The sequence below is a fragment of the Stigmatopora argus genome, chromosome 6 (genome assembly GCF_051989625.1).
Source record: "Stigmatopora argus isolate UIUO_Sarg chromosome 6, RoL_Sarg_1.0, whole genome shotgun sequence".
Taxonomy (NCBI): Eukaryota; Metazoa; Chordata; class Actinopteri; order Syngnathiformes; family Syngnathidae; genus Stigmatopora; species Stigmatopora argus.
Window position 1 is genome coordinate 12,927,271 of NC_135392.1, and position 16,203 is coordinate 12,943,473.

The 16,203-nt window shown below is 38.6% G+C and overlaps 1 protein-coding gene, 1 long non-coding RNA gene and 14 other non-coding genes across 16 annotated transcripts in view; 15 read left to right on the forward strand and 1 right to left on the reverse strand.

Moving 5' to 3' along the window:
* Positions 1-266: 266 nt before the first annotated feature.
* LOC144075517 (uncharacterized) lies at positions 267-2,993 on the reverse strand. The gene is made up of 3 exons (XR_013300568.1): positions 2,956-2,993; positions 932-1,058; positions 267-498 (listed from the first exon to the last, which is right to left on the reverse strand). It is a non-coding gene; the product is annotated as an uncharacterized LOC144075517 (long non-coding RNA).
* The window catches only part of slc2a1b (solute carrier family 2 member 1b), a 32,278-nt gene continuing 18,668 nt past the window's right edge, over positions 2,594-16,203 (forward strand). The window contains exons 1-3 of the mRNA XM_077602631.1: positions 2,594-2,939; positions 9,056-9,151; positions 12,704-12,864. Coding sequence (XP_077458757.1) covers positions 2,925-2,939; positions 9,056-9,151; positions 12,704-12,864 — 272 coding nt within the window. The 5' untranslated portion in view covers positions 2,594-2,924. The remainder of the gene's footprint in view (positions 2,940-9,055; positions 9,152-12,703; positions 12,865-16,203) is intronic.
* On the forward strand, positions 13,440-13,525 carry trnay-gua (transfer RNA tyrosine (anticodon GUA)). Its single transcript is given in 2 exon segments — positions 13,440-13,476; positions 13,490-13,525. It is a non-coding gene; the product is annotated as a tRNA-Tyr (tRNA).
* trnay-gua (transfer RNA tyrosine (anticodon GUA)) lies at positions 13,616-13,702 on the forward strand. Its single transcript is given in 2 exon segments — positions 13,616-13,653; positions 13,667-13,702. It is a non-coding gene; the product is annotated as a tRNA-Tyr (tRNA).
* On the forward strand, positions 13,972-14,057 carry trnay-gua (transfer RNA tyrosine (anticodon GUA)). Its single transcript is given in 2 exon segments — positions 13,972-14,008; positions 14,022-14,057. It is a non-coding gene; the product is annotated as a tRNA-Tyr (tRNA).
* trnay-gua (transfer RNA tyrosine (anticodon GUA)) lies at positions 14,148-14,233 on the forward strand. Its single transcript is given in 2 exon segments — positions 14,148-14,184; positions 14,198-14,233. It is a non-coding gene; the product is annotated as a tRNA-Tyr (tRNA).
* trnay-gua (transfer RNA tyrosine (anticodon GUA)) lies at positions 14,324-14,409 on the forward strand. The gene is given in 2 exon segments: positions 14,324-14,360; positions 14,374-14,409. It is a non-coding gene; the product is annotated as a tRNA-Tyr (tRNA).
* trnay-gua (transfer RNA tyrosine (anticodon GUA)) lies at positions 14,504-14,589 on the forward strand. Its single transcript is given in 2 exon segments — positions 14,504-14,540; positions 14,554-14,589. It is a non-coding gene; the product is annotated as a tRNA-Tyr (tRNA).
* Positions 14,683-14,768, forward strand: trnay-gua (transfer RNA tyrosine (anticodon GUA)). Its single transcript is given in 2 exon segments — positions 14,683-14,719; positions 14,733-14,768. It is a non-coding gene; the product is annotated as a tRNA-Tyr (tRNA).
* On the forward strand, positions 14,862-14,947 carry trnay-gua (transfer RNA tyrosine (anticodon GUA)). Its single transcript is given in 2 exon segments — positions 14,862-14,898; positions 14,912-14,947. It is a non-coding gene; the product is annotated as a tRNA-Tyr (tRNA).
* On the forward strand, positions 15,038-15,123 carry trnay-gua (transfer RNA tyrosine (anticodon GUA)). Its single transcript is given in 2 exon segments — positions 15,038-15,074; positions 15,088-15,123. It is a non-coding gene; the product is annotated as a tRNA-Tyr (tRNA).
* On the forward strand, positions 15,214-15,299 carry trnay-gua (transfer RNA tyrosine (anticodon GUA)). Its single transcript is given in 2 exon segments — positions 15,214-15,250; positions 15,264-15,299. It is a non-coding gene; the product is annotated as a tRNA-Tyr (tRNA).
* Positions 15,393-15,478, forward strand: trnay-gua (transfer RNA tyrosine (anticodon GUA)). The gene is given in 2 exon segments: positions 15,393-15,429; positions 15,443-15,478. It is a non-coding gene; the product is annotated as a tRNA-Tyr (tRNA).
* Positions 15,748-15,833, forward strand: trnay-gua (transfer RNA tyrosine (anticodon GUA)). Its single transcript is given in 2 exon segments — positions 15,748-15,784; positions 15,798-15,833. It is a non-coding gene; the product is annotated as a tRNA-Tyr (tRNA).
* On the forward strand, positions 15,924-16,009 carry trnay-gua (transfer RNA tyrosine (anticodon GUA)). The gene is given in 2 exon segments: positions 15,924-15,960; positions 15,974-16,009. It is a non-coding gene; the product is annotated as a tRNA-Tyr (tRNA).
* Positions 16,100-16,185, forward strand: trnay-gua (transfer RNA tyrosine (anticodon GUA)). The gene is given in 2 exon segments: positions 16,100-16,136; positions 16,150-16,185. It is a non-coding gene; the product is annotated as a tRNA-Tyr (tRNA).

Sequence of the window (16,203 nt, forward strand, 5' to 3'; positions counted from 1 at the left end):
AAGTATACATAATTTAAATTGTGCATGCCACTGCTACAGTGGCTGACCAATTTCAATCCCCATTAAAGGCAAATTATTGAGATGATTGAGTTTATAAAATGTATTTTTGGGAATTTTCAATCAAAACTTAGTTTTAAGTTCTGACAACTTTTTTTCAGTGCGTAGATTAGCTTTTATAAGGACACGTGTACATTAAAGAAAGAAGTGACAAACAGCAATGAAGTATTTGCCGGTGCCGTTTAAGATCAAAACGAAGGCTTCCTCGGTATACTTAATGTATTTTATTTGATTGTTTTACTGTTGCCATAGCTTAGTGATGACAGAATACTGCTAATTTCAATGTTTGTACAAATTCTGGTTACATCACAGCTGGTTGGACCCCATTTCACTCCCAATTAGATGTGATTTTTCAGCTATATGAACAGGCTTTTTTTCGGCTTTGTGGAGGAGGATGAAAAAGACGGGAGGAGGGGTGGGTGCTTCTGTTGAAGTGAATGACTGTAAATTTGAAAAGAAATCAAGAATTAATCATGAAGCTGATGCAAAAGTGTTTGAATAAGGCCATGAAGTAAAACTCAAAAAAGGGAGTACTAGGTATGCATTCGGGGTGGACACTGAGCTCCATTGGCATTGTGAAGTGGGCCCTCAAAAGAGTATTATCAACACAATGGCTGGGGATGCACACTGACTGGCAAGAATCACATAGCAGGCGAGATTACGTGAAAGGCTGCACGGAGCTCAGCTTCTATTGTGAGTGGGTGAATCTCAGCAAGCCTGTTGATTCAGTCCAACAGTGTCCAGCGTATTATTTGTCCGTTTATATTTTACTGCAGTAATACAGCAAAACATGTCTTGCTTCCTATTGGCAACACTGTCAGTTTATGCATGAAATAAATTAAAAGTTTTGAAATTAGAACAACACGTTACTCACCAAGTGCCATCGATTGAATTGTGTTCCACTTTGGAGGTTGCAGTGTATGAAAGCGTTCACACTTTTTTTCAAAATGGACAAAAGCGGGCCTCCTTTGCATCGTATTCCGCCATGTCGGGTCTTTGTTCTAGAGAAATGTCTGTTATTGTTTGCATTTTAAACACACACACAGACCACAGACAAATGCAGGTGCTCTTCCTTCTCTGCAATCATGATTATTTTCTTTCCATTTCAAGTATTTGTGTTTATGTCTTGAAATACCAAACCCGGATTGTAACAATTCAACGTTATTCATGGGGTATGTTTGTCTTGCCCGTTTGGAGTGTGTACAGGCTTACAAGTTTTTTTTGTTCATTTAAGCCAAACAAATAGTAATTTAAAATGGAACAGAAACAGTTTCTCAATCTGTTACAATTTGAAGTAGTACCTGAAAAGATGAGTGCCCCAAGAGTTTAGACATGTCACGTCAACAGATAAATACATTCTTTATCTTTTGCAAAAAAATGACCACATTATTTCATTCTTTTTTTCAATAAATGAGACTCTTTATGTATGATGTCTTATCCCGACTACTATTTAATTCTTTATATTCTATGTAAATATTCGTGGTAGTATGTTAGTTTAAGCAAAGTACAATATTACAGAATGCTATCTTCCATTTGTGTATACGATTTTAATCAGGCTGAAACAATGCAGTTTCCAGTGTTTGTCACTGTTAGGTGTCCAAATACTTTTGTGTCCGTTGACATTGTTTACACAGCGTTTCAAAGGGAATCCGAAGATGGATTTTCATGGATTAACGCCCAAACTCTCAACGCTGGCCTGACCCCTCTCATATATCCAAAACAAAAGGTATTCCTTCATTTTTGCTCTTTGAATTTGTTGTTCCAGGCCTTTTTAAAAAAAAAATATGGCAGATCAGAGCCAGAAAGGGTTCTGAGTGGAGGGAATCAGATTACAGATTACTACATATTAATAATTAATGATCTGACCATTGAGGTTCCTTGAAAAGTTCAATGATTCAATACTCCAAGAAAAGTGTTGACTTAAAAACAGGGATATCCTTACCCCTTATTGTGTTAAGAGCTATGGGTTTATATGGACTGGGACATAAACCTGTTGCTGATTTTTTTGGGCATCAGGTTGCAGAAGTATTATCTAAAATAATAGCATGTAATGTCCCAAGAACTCTATTTTTTTCTTAAATAAATTATCTGCAGTTTTTGTAACAAAAAGTAAAAAATGGAAATTGATTGTGGTTTCAGTGCTTAAATCTCCAATACAGTATTCGCTCACAGGTCAAAACAATGCAGATGAACAATGTCTCGTATCTCGAAAATGACTAGACATCTCCTCATTCGTATCTCAAGGTTGCATCACTCTCTTCAAATTTGTTCATAAACTACTGTTCCAATATAATATCACAAAAGCTTCTCTTTAGAGGGAAAGAAAGTGCATTGTATGAGTTGCAAGTAAGTCTTTTGACATTTGAATGCATTTTTTTTTGGTTGCGGCGCCGATGGTTTTACTGGACTCTGTTCGTGTTTCGAAACAAGCCCGAATGGATGCCATTGGCTAAGAGGGAGGCTGGGTTGGACGGCCCACTTCTTCCAAACATTGCGTCAGCTCCGCGACGTATATCAACCTAACCCGGCCTCCGAATCCAACGAGTCGCTTTTTCGGGCGCTCGAGGCAAACATCATCAGACAGACCTTTTTACCTAACCAGGATCCTACAAACACCAAGCGAAAGAAAACTGAGACGACCTCGCAAACATTTTAACTTTTAAATACAAAAAAAAAAAACAAGTCCCAGAAAGAGGTGGGAGGGGACTTGTTTTTGGGAGAAACAACGCTGCTGCTTCTGCACATTTATGTTTAAAACCCAGCGACAACTTCAGTGTTGAGCGAACTTTTGAGCTTTATCTTCCTAACTTCAGCTAAAAAGAAGTGGGCGAATTTAACAACAAACAACATTGAGTCACGACGCTGCTATGGATTCTGGAAAGGTAACTTTTGTCAAACCTGTTCTTTTTCGGGCTGTTGTTCGAAATGTGAGTTCGATGGGTACACACTACCCAGCATGCAGTTCGCACAAGAGACGCTTTATTATTATTGTGATGCTTCGGGACAATAAGTGTTCATCTAAAACACTTTCGAGCATCTTTGCACTTTTTTTTAGCTCTTTTAGCTGTAATAAATGTTTGTGTCAAGCGGTTGCATGTCCCAAAACCCTCTTTTAAATGTGTCCTATTTCGCTGTAGTTACTGTTTATATTGTGTAATATATTATTAATAACAGATTCAAGTCAAATTTGGGGCTCGTTTAGCATGGCCTGCCTATTGTAATTTTGAAACCTTTTTAATTTATAGGGGGGATTTTTCTTTCTTTCTAGTATTTATAGAGGTGAACTCAGGGCATTTGGTTGTTTTCTATAAACTGTGGACTAGTGAATCGCTTTTATACTCAATGTTTTTTTTCAATAGATTCATTCATACAGAAAAACGGTGATATGTTTCATTAATGAGGTTAGATCAACAGAAAAAAATAGTTTAAGGTAGGTTAGTAAAGGTGTAGTTCATGGGCTTTGTGCAGTCAGATTCATTCTATAATCTGGCCAAAAAACACATTTAATTGGAAAGATTTTAATGTTTAATATAAATTGAAAAACAAACTATGAATAAAAAGAATGTCATTATTAGCATGCACAAAGCATGTATGTCCAAAAATAATAATTTGAAAAACATAAGCACTACTTATGACCAAATCAGAAATGATAAATTATTGTTTTTTTTTTATTTTACATTTTCCCCCCTATTCAATTTTGATTAGTACTTATCGGTGGCATGGCTAAAGATCGTATAAAATAATTAGCTTGGGATTCTAAAAAAATAGTTTGTTTGCAATGACAAAGAACCAAAGATAATTGATACTACAAAGTATCTCATGAGACTTCATTTTCTATCATTAACCAGCAAGTGTCTACTGTTTTAATTATCCCACATGTGACAGTAGCTGCATTATAAACTGCACAATAGCAGAATTTATTTCAGATCTGCTCCAATACTAATCTTTGAAAAATAACTACAAATTAACTAAGTCATTGATTTAATATAAACACACCATTAATGCTTGGGGAACAGTTTTATAGACAAATAAAATACATTCTGCGACCAGTATTGATGGTAAGAAAACAAAAAAAAGCTGGACTTTAAATCGAACAACAAACTGGATAAACCAGCTGTGAAACGAATGAATGCGTTTGCCAAATTTGTACTACAATGTCAAGGTTTCTTATAGTTATGGTATTTATTTCATTATCCAGCATCAAAAAGCCCACTTGGCATTGACAAAACCCTCAATGTTTAAAAGTGAGGTATCATCTGAAAACAATTGTTGAATAATTTAAAGGAGAACAATATGAAGCAAGATTTTTCTTGCAGTTTGTTGCCTCCATGCATTCTGAGACAGGAAACACACCAAGAGCTGCTATTTCACTTTTCCCCTGCGATAGCGTTCTTCCATACCACGATTCCCCATCGGGTGGACATGGGGTCATACGTCAGTCCGACAAGGAGCGGCCAAAACACATTTTCACATTGCACAAATTTTAGGGATTACACATCTTTTCTTGAAATTGAAGGTAACCTAATGGTGTCGATAGTCAAACTCTGTTGGGGATTTCTGACTAAATTTGGCAAGGATTTTGACAGCCTGATTCTACAACTATCTTGCATCACATCACAGTGAATAACACACCTACACCTAACATATAACCAATTTTAAAGAGTCGCACATTGGAGCTATCACAGTTTAACCCGGAACAATGAATTGATTGTGGCTTTCCCTTCTGCGAAGAATTAAACGCTAATTGGGATCAAGCGAACTGTTGACTCGGCTTATTTTGGTGGGTATCTCACGTAATAACAGGGTCTACAGTTCACGTGCACCCAAGCCGACGCCCCTTTTTGAGATGTTTCATTGTCTTTGCACCTTTAATGAGACCGCTCTATTATACAATTAACAAGTAGTAATAATATATTACTTGAATGAAATTGTTACCTCAGTCAGTAAATCGTGAGAGGACATAAAAGACCCTCTGACTTGTCACACGCACAAGATTTATTTTGAGAGGAACTCTGTCACCAAGGTCGTCGTGTTTGCTTTAGCGACGCTTAGTAAAGTGCATAGCTTTTTTTGTTGGCCCTACATGTGACTGTCTGGTATGTCAATGGATTAAATCACTTTTTGGATATACATAGACAAACTGAATTTTTACTTTTTTTAAAAAAAGACCCCATGAAGTCATTGCTCACAGGTCAAATAAGATTATTGTTCTTTACTATTTTAAAATATTTAAAAATGACTATTACAATTATACATTTCGCAATTTATAACAAAATACAGTCAAAATAATTATATTTTACCCATTGTTTTACGCCAATTAGTGCAGGTTATCCTAACTTTCTATACACAACAGAACTTGCTTTAACCGGTTTTCTATAGCTCAGTACTCAGCACGTTCGACTGCTTAGATCAAGGGTGTCAGACTCGGGTTGGTTCGCGGGCCGCATTAACGTCATTTCGGTTTCATGTAGGCCAGACTATTTTAGATATAATATTTAGATTTTTTTTTATAAATGGATTAAAAGAACTGGATTAAAAGCCCTGAATATTCAGTTTTTTATAGATCTAAAACAATGTTTATTTTAGCTTTTTTTAAATATATTTTTAGATTTTACAAAAGGATTTTTGAACTAAAAACACAGAAAAATTGATTAAAAAATTACAATTATTGATTTAAAAGGCGGAAAATCAGGAAATTTAATATACATCTATACTCTTCATTTTAATTTGATCCTAAAACAGAAAGTCGGCACTCATGATTTACTTTCTCGGGCCGCACAAAATGATGCGGCGGGCCAGATTTGGCCCCCGGGCCACCACTTTGACAACTGTGGCTTAGACGATGCTTTGAATGACGGAGGGAGAATAAGAAAAGGATCGCCTTACCTACATCTGATTCTATATATTACAATTTTTAGTTAAGAAGATTCTTTCATTTTCCATTATGTTTATCCTCCCGAGGGTGCTGGAGCCCATCCCAGTCAACACTGGTCAATAGTCGAGGTTCACAATCGCAGAGCACAATTAGACAAACAACCATTCATTACAGTTATAAAAAAAATGATAAAAATATACTCTAAAATTTACTTTTACCAAACTACTATACTGTTTATTTTTAGTGTTTTGCAGTTTTCACCTTGTTTCAACAGTACATTTCTGGTAATACTGTGTATGTATTTTGCTGCTAATTTAACGGTATTTTTTTTAGGGTGCAGGTGAATGCTTCATGGAGACTACGGTACTCAGCACAGACGTTCAGAACGACTGTCAGCTCAAAACAACCAGATCCCAGATTATTTTGATTTACCTACTAATAAAGTGTGTAACAGTGACGATCACATGGCAAACTTGTTATTGAGTGTATTTCAAATTTAGCCGAAATTAGAAAGCTAATGTGGGATTTTGCTCCATGCCAAAGCAAACAAGACTGTTGGGAAATGCAGGTCAGGAGGATGAGTGTTGAGCCTACTGAAGTTGCAAGGGGATCACATATTGGATTCCCCACAGACATGTAAGATGAGACGGCGGAGGTGCAAGGACGTGATGAAGTCCTCGTAGAGAGTTTACGGGGGCACCCGACTGAGCAATCAAAGCTGCTTTCATTAGCGTTCGCTTTTGTTGTGGCCTCGCATTGTCTTGGAATGATTGAGTGCACTGCTAAGCACCTTATAATTCCTTGGTTCTTGGGTGCACTAAAATGAATTTATTAAATCAACTTTTCCCCCCTAACAAATTGTCAGATGCTACAATATGTACCCACTGCTGTATCGCATTGGCAAATTATTACAGCAGTTGTAGATTTTAGCAAATGTTATGTTATGTTGTGTACTTGCAACAAAGGTTTGAGTGGACATTAATATAATTTTAGCGACATTGTTGCCCTATAAATTGCCTACATCCCCTTCTTTCAGCCTCTTAACTGTAAATATTCTGTAATGTTTGTCGTCTTTCCTGAGAGCAGACTATTTATATTTTTAGTTTATGGAAATGAGATGTAAATGAAAATATCCGCCTTTGCTTTGGAAAACAATCATAAAGTTAGAAAGTTGGATATGACGGTAGTCCAACTTAAGGTATAGTTTGGATTTCAATGTACTTTCAATACATTAAAAGCTAAAATGTTCACCCAGATTAAAATCATTTGTGAATTATGTAATTTGTCGCAAATCTAAATAATTTGCTTGTATGCAGACCGATATAGAAATTTGATAAAAATAGAATAGTGTGAGAAAATGTGATGCCATTCCCACACAAATACAAACATTACACTAGCAATGTTGGCCCAACTTAAAAAAACATCTTGTGCGTAACGTATAATTGTATTGCCTCCTGAACAATTACTTGGCATGTTTTGTTGTTGCCTTGGGTTCACAGAGGAGTAGGAATCTTCCACTCACTACCTACCTCCCCTGGGGCATTTAAAGGAGACAAACCATAATTCTGACATGAAATTAAAATGCAGAAGAGGCTACATCTCTGTATTACCTTCATCCACTCCAGAATATATACACATGTTCCTTTATATTGCTCAGAAAGCTTACATTTCCTGTCAGGAATATTAACTTAAGAGTGTTTACAGCAGGGGTCTCAAACTTGCGGCCCGCGGGCCAACTGCGGCCCGCGGGACGATAATTTGCGGCCCCCGTCTTAATATGAAAGATCGATTTTTTTTTTTTTTTTTTTTTTTTTTTTTTTTTTTTTTACCCCTTTCACCATGGTGGCGCCGTTTAAGTGGCAGCCAGTGGCAGTAGCTCTGTCCACTCATGTTTTTCTTGTTTTACAGCATGTATCAGTGCTTTTCTTGTGGAAATCCTGATGCGGCCCAGTCTCACCCAGACTCGGCCTCTAGCGGCCCCCAGGTAAATTGAGTTCGAGACCCCTGGTTTACAGCATGCTGAACTACTTCAAAAAAGCACTAGTTTTTTGGTATGTAGGTAAAAGGTAAAGGTGACCAATTTTTCTCCAGAATTCTGTCTTTTGCTCGCTTCCTGTACACAGGCGTGTAAGAAACTATTTGCGTTTAATTTTAGCATTTCCCCCGGGGAGAAACAACTTCCAGACAACAAGCAATTTGTTCTCTTCTGGAGACAAGATATTTTTGTTACAGCGAAGAAGCTTATTGAAACAGTTTAAAAGATATTGATCATTTTCCTGTCACAGTTGGTCTTTTAAGATTTAAAAAAAAACCTTCATGCCCAAAAGTCTATTTACCGAGGATGTGCCATGAATTGAAATTACATAAGAACCCTTGTAAGTAAGCTTGGAGTGGTTTTAAACTATTTTTTTTATAGTGCCTGCAACTGTGATCACTTGAAATGTTTTCCTTTTTCAAATTCCTTTCCATTCGATTTGTATGATTTTTTCATGGAGACTACAAAGATTCAGTTCCAATGGATTGGGTGTCTATTGCTTGTCAATGGCAGAAAACCAGTTGATTTTTGGATTGGCTCGCTGCCTGCTGGTCCGATGTCAGGAAATTACAATGGTCCACTCTGGTTTATGTTTTGTGGTATGATGAAAATATATACTTTAAGCTGCTCAGCTCAATGGGAGCTTTATGCATAAGGAGAGCTCAAGAACAAGTACAATGTAGGCATCAGGAGGCCCTGGACGTGTGTACATAATCTGTGTAGAATATTATACATCTGATTTTCAGATGAGGATAACATTTAAAGAATATTTTTCTTAGGAATGACATAATATGAGCAGTTTTCCCAAACAGCGCTTTCATAATGTTTGTTCTGATCACCCAGACTACACTACTTTTATAGATGTGGATGTTCATTAAAACCAAAAATTATATGGTTAGAAAAATTTGACTGAGTACCGTAAAATTATATTATCATTGTTTTCGAAAACAAAATCAAATGTTTGCAAATTACATTTAAAAAAAAAGTCATCCTTCATCAAGACCAACCAAATATTTACTGTTTTTTGATTGTCTTTTTTATTTTAACCGATTAAACCTACTGATGTCACTGTTTCTGTCATCCTGCAGCAAATCACCTTACCATTGATGCTCTGTGTTGGCACCGCTGTGATTGGTTCTCTGCAGTTTGGATACAACACGGGTGTTATCAATGCACCCCAAGAGGTAAGAACATTATTGAGCGGTTGTTTATCTACATGTACTATTATGCATTGGCCTTGTGCTCTGTTCCATGACTCCCAACAATCTCGGTCTTGGTTTTGACTCGCTTGTGTCGTGAACCTGAATTTGTCTCATTTTGTAAGGGCTACAGACCTTCGGACCTGAATTAAGACAAATCCTAAATATTTTGGGTCTGCAATATTCTCCAATGCCAGTTAACTGCTGAGCTAAGGCCCCGAGAGTGGAAAAAGGGTGGGCTTAGTGGGGGGGATAATAATAGCTGCATTCAGGCTTATCGGCTCCAAGGACATCTATATTAACAGACTCCTAGTGGTTCCTGTGTAAAACAGTGCCCTAAAATGGACTGAGTGACAGTAGACCAGGCAAGGATTATTACAGGAAATTAAATGCCACCTGTTCCAGGCACGAGGCAGGTAGTAAGAAAAACAGTCGCCATCCCTTACCGCACCCCCTACAGAGTCTTTTTCAAGTTTATTAACAGGGAGGTTAGGGCTAATTTCCTGGAGGATTTATGGCAGGAGTAATTTTCTTTCTTTCTGCTGTGTGGAATTATTTGTCCACGTTGGTCTGGGCGCTCCCTGCGGCCACTCATCAATCTTGTCTTAGGTGTGCCGACACTCGGCCCAAACATATTTGCAGCTCTCTATTTGCTATTGCTTCAACAGAACACTCAGCTGTTTGCTTGTTGCTAAATACATGACTCAATGATCGGCACAATGGCATGGAGCTATTGCACAATTATGGCACATAATAGCCAATACATTCTTTGCATTTGCTGCCATCCGTCCAAATTAAAATGGATGGGACGTCTTTGATGGCCAATGGCAGCCAAAAAAATTGTCACTGATTTTAGTCACACACCCACATACACCCAGGTTATGCTATTCCCACATCGATTATTCCAGTCATACTTCTCTGGCAGGTGAAAAAGTTTTTCATAGTGTCACAAAAGCAGATGGCTGTAATTAATCATACATCTTAGCCAATTTCCTTTTCAACTCTGAGTGAGTGATGCAATAAATAAAACAGTGAGTTCCCTTAGCAGTGTAATAAGAGGAAATTAATTTCTACGCAACTCACTTCTGTGTTTAACGTGTGTTCTTTTACACTAAAGAATTTCAGTTATCCAGTCATACTAAGAATGTGAATTATATCTTTATGCCAGGGAACATAAAATAGACAGTTACCCATTGGAGGTGGAAAAAGACAACACAAGCGTGAACAAGGGTTGTTATCTTCTAATCTTTTATCTTTATCTTGTCTTTAATTTATTTGATATTTGATAGAAATCCAATTTGAAATCCAATTTCCAATTCATTTGAACTAGGAGGACCTATTCATGTACCAAATTGCATGGCTTCAGATGTTCATTTCACACCCAGACAGTCTAAGGATATTAGACTGTCATTTTTGAGCTAAAAAATCTCCTCGCCTCGGATGATTTCACATGCGGAACGGCATTAGCGGCCTCCTCCAGCACTCTTAATCCGCACTGGTTGAAGAAGTGAGTTGTAGGAACAGTGAAAACAGCACGTCCAAGATCACACGGATCCAAGCGGCGCTAGTGCCAAGGTGGGTGCATGAGAGGGGTTTGTTTCACGTGTGTTCGTTGTACACACTCATGGATTAAAATGTAATGTAAAGGCTGCAAAGCAAATAGATTCCCTAAAAAGCACTTTAATGACCTTGTAAGAGTATATATCATTTTACAAACACAATTTTTAGGCATCTACCCTCTTCGTGTCTTTAACTTAAATTGTTGTAACTGCAAAATATTTTCTTCTTGACTCACTCTTATTAACTAGATGGGGGTTTTAATACATCGCCCACCTTGACAACCAAAGACAACGCCAGCACACACGAATTCTGCTGACATGCTGGTGGCATGAATGCACAACTTGTTTTCAGGACTCACACTTCCTGTTGCCAGCGGCTGGACGATCTTGCGCTGTACTTGTCGCGTGTAACACTAGCCAGGGGTCAGTCAGGACGCTTGGTGCAGTTTGGCACTAGGTTGACAGTTAATGATCCCTGCCATAAGAGAATGGATGCCTATCTCGGTCAATAGCAGTCAATGAGTTCATGTCAAAATCTAAACTTGATTGGGGGTGTTTTCTTAGTTTAGTTTGTTGTTTCTATGGAGGACAGCTGTAGAATGCACACCTCATTGAACACAAATCTAAATCGCAAAATTCAGAAATTGAGAATGAGGCTCTGAATCATTTTCAAACAAGATACTGAATTAATACAACCATATTGAGTGGAGTAGAATCAACACTCGAGGTTTCACAGTTAACTGCGTGTATGTCATAGGGGCGACTTGTATCTGCTTTGCATGCTGCAGCTGTCCTGCACTTCCTGGTGTGACGTCTTTTTTTGGTCTGCTTTCCATTCAAACATTGTTAAGGAGGAAGTGTGGCAGTTTATCTGTACGTCTTGCCACGTCAATCCCTATCTGTCAATAACTCCTTATATTAACGAGAAATGTAGCTACTATATTTTTGTATAATAATGTCGCTTCAAATTTAAAGAAAAAAAAAAAACAGAAGAAAAAACTGCCGTGTCAGTCTAGACCTGACTGGTTGTGAAAGTCACGAGCAGAGGGGACACTATGTGATAAGAAGTATCTGTAAGCAAGTGTGAGGCGATAAGTGCCTTTAAAGCTAAGACGAGCCCGCTTGTCTGGCACTAGTGGGTTTAGTTTACAGTAGTTGTTTAAATAATTAGAATTTTTGTTGTGCTGTATATGTTTTAAAAATATGTAAGACCTTTTTATGGTATCATATTAAACCAACTGCAACTCCCACCTTACTCCACCTTTTATGTGTTAATGACATAGAGATCTGATATGGATTTTTTAAGGATAAAGCGAGTCAGAAAATCAGATGAGATGAATCAAAAGATGTATTATGAGTGGAATAATGTTCCATTTGTTTTGCATAATTTGGGGTTAAGGTTAGGTTAGCATTTGTTAGAGCCTCATCTTGAAGTGATAGTCCCACAGTAACATCGTAATTGTAATATAATAAACACAAGACCCATGTGACACTCAACCTGGATGTCAATTGAGTCGACGGAGGTCAACCGACATACTAGCGAAGTCACCCACTGCGTGGTGACATTTGGAATCATGTGCTGCTGCTGTGACATAAGCATTAACACACACACATACACACACACAGACACACACACACACACCAGCAGTTTTTTACCTGCTGCCATTCACTCACCAGGGTGAGTTTATCAACACATTCATGGTGGGGGTGGGGGTAAATTTGGTATGAGTTTCCTTCTTGCCAGAAAAGCGTGGTGACTGTGCTATGGTGCCATCAACTGGGCACACTGTACCAGCACAGTTGAAAACATCTTAAAATAAACCCTGCCGCAGTATTACATGTGACGTGGGAACTAGGAAAAAACGGTTTCACTGAATTGAGCCCATTAAAATGATTCATTTAAAAAAGAAGTTTTTTCCACTAGATTTTGAATCTGTCAATCGTTGTCTTGATCTATTTCACCTTGTGTTCCCTGTAGGTCATTGAGAACTTCATTAATGCCACTTGGCAAGGACGCTACCAGGAGAATATTAAAGACAACACTCTGAAAGCCATCTGGTCCATTGCAGTGGCCATCTTCTCTGTCGGCGGAATCTTTGGCTCCTTCTCTGTCGGCGTGTTTGTCAACCGCTTCGGAAGGTGCCCCATTGTCACAGTAATTTTAAGAGTTATAATATTAAATTGCACCTGCACTTTTTTTGCTCAGGTGATAGACTGGAGGACTGTAGGAATACGCTAGATATCCTTAGGCTGCTGGTTAAACTCCGGCTCAAAGGACTGCACTTTCTGTTTTGACTGCCGTATCATCTGAACGGAAGGAATTGAACTCTAGTAATTTGAAAAAATAAAACTGAAGTTGCCATCTTCGATAGCTCAGTTGGTCGAGTGGTGGACTGTAGGATTCAGTTGGATATCCTTAGGCCACTGGTTCGATTCCGGCTCAAAGGACTGTCTTTTCTGTTTCGACTGCCGTATAATCTGAACGGCCAAAGTTGAACTGTAGTCATTTGAAAAAAAAATAAAAACTATCAATTTACACCTTCGATAGCTCAGTTGGTAGAGCGGAGGACTGTAGGAATAAATTGGATATCCTTAGGTCGCGGGTTCATTCCTGGCTCGAAGGACTGCTTTTTCTGTTTCGACTGCCGTATAATCTGAACGGAAGGATTTGAATTGTAGTAATTAGAAAAAAATAATTAAAACTGAAGTTGCCACCTTCGGTAGCTCAGTTGGTAGAGTGGCGGACTGTAGGATTAGGTTGGATATCCTTAGGTCGCTGGTTCAATTCCGGCTCGAAGGACTGCATTTTGTGTTTCGACTGCCGTATAATCTGAACGGAAGGAATTGAATTGTGGTAATTTGAAAAAAATAAATAAGGGCAAAAGTGCCACCTTCGATAGCTCCGTTTGGTAGAGCGGAGGACTGTAGGAATAAGTTGGATATCCTTAGGTCGCTGGTTCAATTCCGGCTCGAAGGACTGCATTTTGTGTTTCGACTGCCGTATAATCTGAACGGAAGGAATTGAATTGTGGTAATTTGAAAAAAATAAATAAGGGCAAAATTGCCACCTTCGATAGCTCATTTGGTAGATCTTAGGACTGTAGGAATAAATTGGATATCCTTAGGTTGCTGGTTCGATTCCGGCTCAAAGGACTGTCTTTTCTGTTTCGACTGCCGTATAATCTGAACGGAAGGAATTTAACTGTAGTAATTTGAAAAAAACTAATAACAAATGTTAAATTACCCCCTTCGATAGCTCAGTTGGTAGAGCGGAGGACTGTAGGAATAAATTGGATATCCTTAGGTCGCTGGTTCAATTCCGGCTCGAAGGACTGCATTTTGTGTTTCGACTGCGGTATAATCTGAACGGAAGGAAATGAATTGTGGTGATTTGAAAAAAATAAATAAGGGCAAAAGTGCCACCTTCGATAGCTCAGTTGGTAGAGCGGAAGACTGTAGGAATAAATTGGATATCCTTAGGTCACTGGTTCAATTCCGGCTCGAAGGACTGCATTTTGTGTTTCGACTGCCGTATAATCTGAACGGAAGGAATTGAATTGTGGTAATTTGAAAAAAATAAATAAGGGCAAAAGTGCCACCTTCGATAGCTCAGTTGGTAGAGCGGAGGACTGTAGGAATAAATTGGATATCCTTAGGTCGCTGGTTCAATTCCGGCTCGAAGGACTGCATTTTGTGTTTCGACTGCCGTATAATCTGAACGGAAGGAATTGAACTGTAGTAATTTGAAAAAAAACTAATAATAAATATAAAGTTACCCCCTTCGATAGCTCAGTTGGTAGAGCGGAGGACTGTAGGAATAAGTTGGATATCCTTAGGTCGCTGGTTCAATTCCGGCTCGAAGGACTGCTTTTTGTGTTTCGACTGCCGTATAATCTGAACGGAAGGCATTGAACTGTAGTAATTTGAAAAAAATTAATAATAAATATAACGTTACCCCCTTCGATAGCTCAGTTGGTAGAGCGGAGGACTGTAGGAATAAGTTGGATATCCTTAGGTCGCTGGTTCAATTACGGCTCGAAGGACTGCTTTTTGTGTTTCGACTGCCGTATAATCTGAACGGAAGGAATTGAACTGTAGTAATTTGAAAAAAAATAATAATAATTATAAAGTAACCCCCTTCGATAGCTCAGTGGGTAGAGCGGACGACTGTAGGAATAAGTTGGATATCCTTAGGTCGCTGGTTCAATTCCGGCTCGAAGGACTGCATTTTGTGTTTCGACTGCCGTATAATCTGAACGGAAGGAATTGAATTGTGGTAATTTGAAAAAAATAAATAAGGGCAAAAGTGCCACCTTCGATAGCTCAGTTGGTAGAGCGGAGGACTGTAGGAATAAATTGGATATCCTTAGGTCGCTGGTTCAATTCCGGCTCGAAGGACTGCATTTTGTGTTTCGACTGCCGTATAATCTGAACGGAAGGAATTGAATTGTGGTAATTTGAAAAAAATAAATAAGGGCAAGAGTGCCACCTTCGATAGCTCAGTTGGTAGAGCGGAGGACTGTAGGAATAAGTTGGATATCCTTAGGTCGCTGGTTCAATTCCGGCTCGAAGGACTGCTTTTTGTGTTTCGACTGCCGTATAATCTGAACGGAAGGAATTGAACTGTAGTGATTTAAAAAAAACTAATAACAAATGTGAAGTTACCTCCTTCGATAGCTCAGTTGGTAGAGCGGAGGACTGTAGGAATAAGTTGGATATCCTTAGGTCGCTGGTTCAATTCCGGCTCGAAGGACTGCTTTTTGTGTTTCGACTGCCGTATAATCTGAACGGAAGGAATTGAACTGTAGTAATTTGAAAAAAAAAAATAATAAATATAAAGTAACCCCCTTCGATAGCTCAGTGGGTAGAGCGGAGGACTGTAGGAATAAGTTGGATATCCTTAGGTCGCTGGTTCAATTTTGGGTCGAAGGACTGCATTTTGTGTTTCGACTGCCGTATAATCTGAACGGAAGGAATTGAATTATAGTAATTTGAAAAAAATAAATAAGGGCAAAACTGCCACCTTCGATAGCTCAGTTGGTAGAGCGGAGGACTGTAGGAATAAGTTGGATATCCTTAGGTCGCTGGTTCAATTCCGGCTCGAAGGACTGCATTTTGTGTTTCGACTGCCGTATAATCTGAACGGAAGGAATTGAATTGTGGTAATTTGAAAAAAATAAATAAGGGCAAAAGTGCCACCTTCGATAGCTCAGTTGGTAGAGCGGAGGACTGTAGGAATAAATTGGATATCCTTAGGTCGCTGGTTCAATTCCGGCTCGAAGGACTGCATTTTGTGTTTCGACTGCCGTATAATCTGAACGGAAGGAATTGAATTGTGGTAATTTGAAAAAAATAAATAAGGGCAAAAGTGCCACCTTCGATAGCTCAGTTGGTAGAGCGGAGGACTGTAGGAATAAGTTGGATATCCTTAGGTCGCTGGTTCAATTCCGGCTCGAAGGACTGCATTTTGTGTTTCGA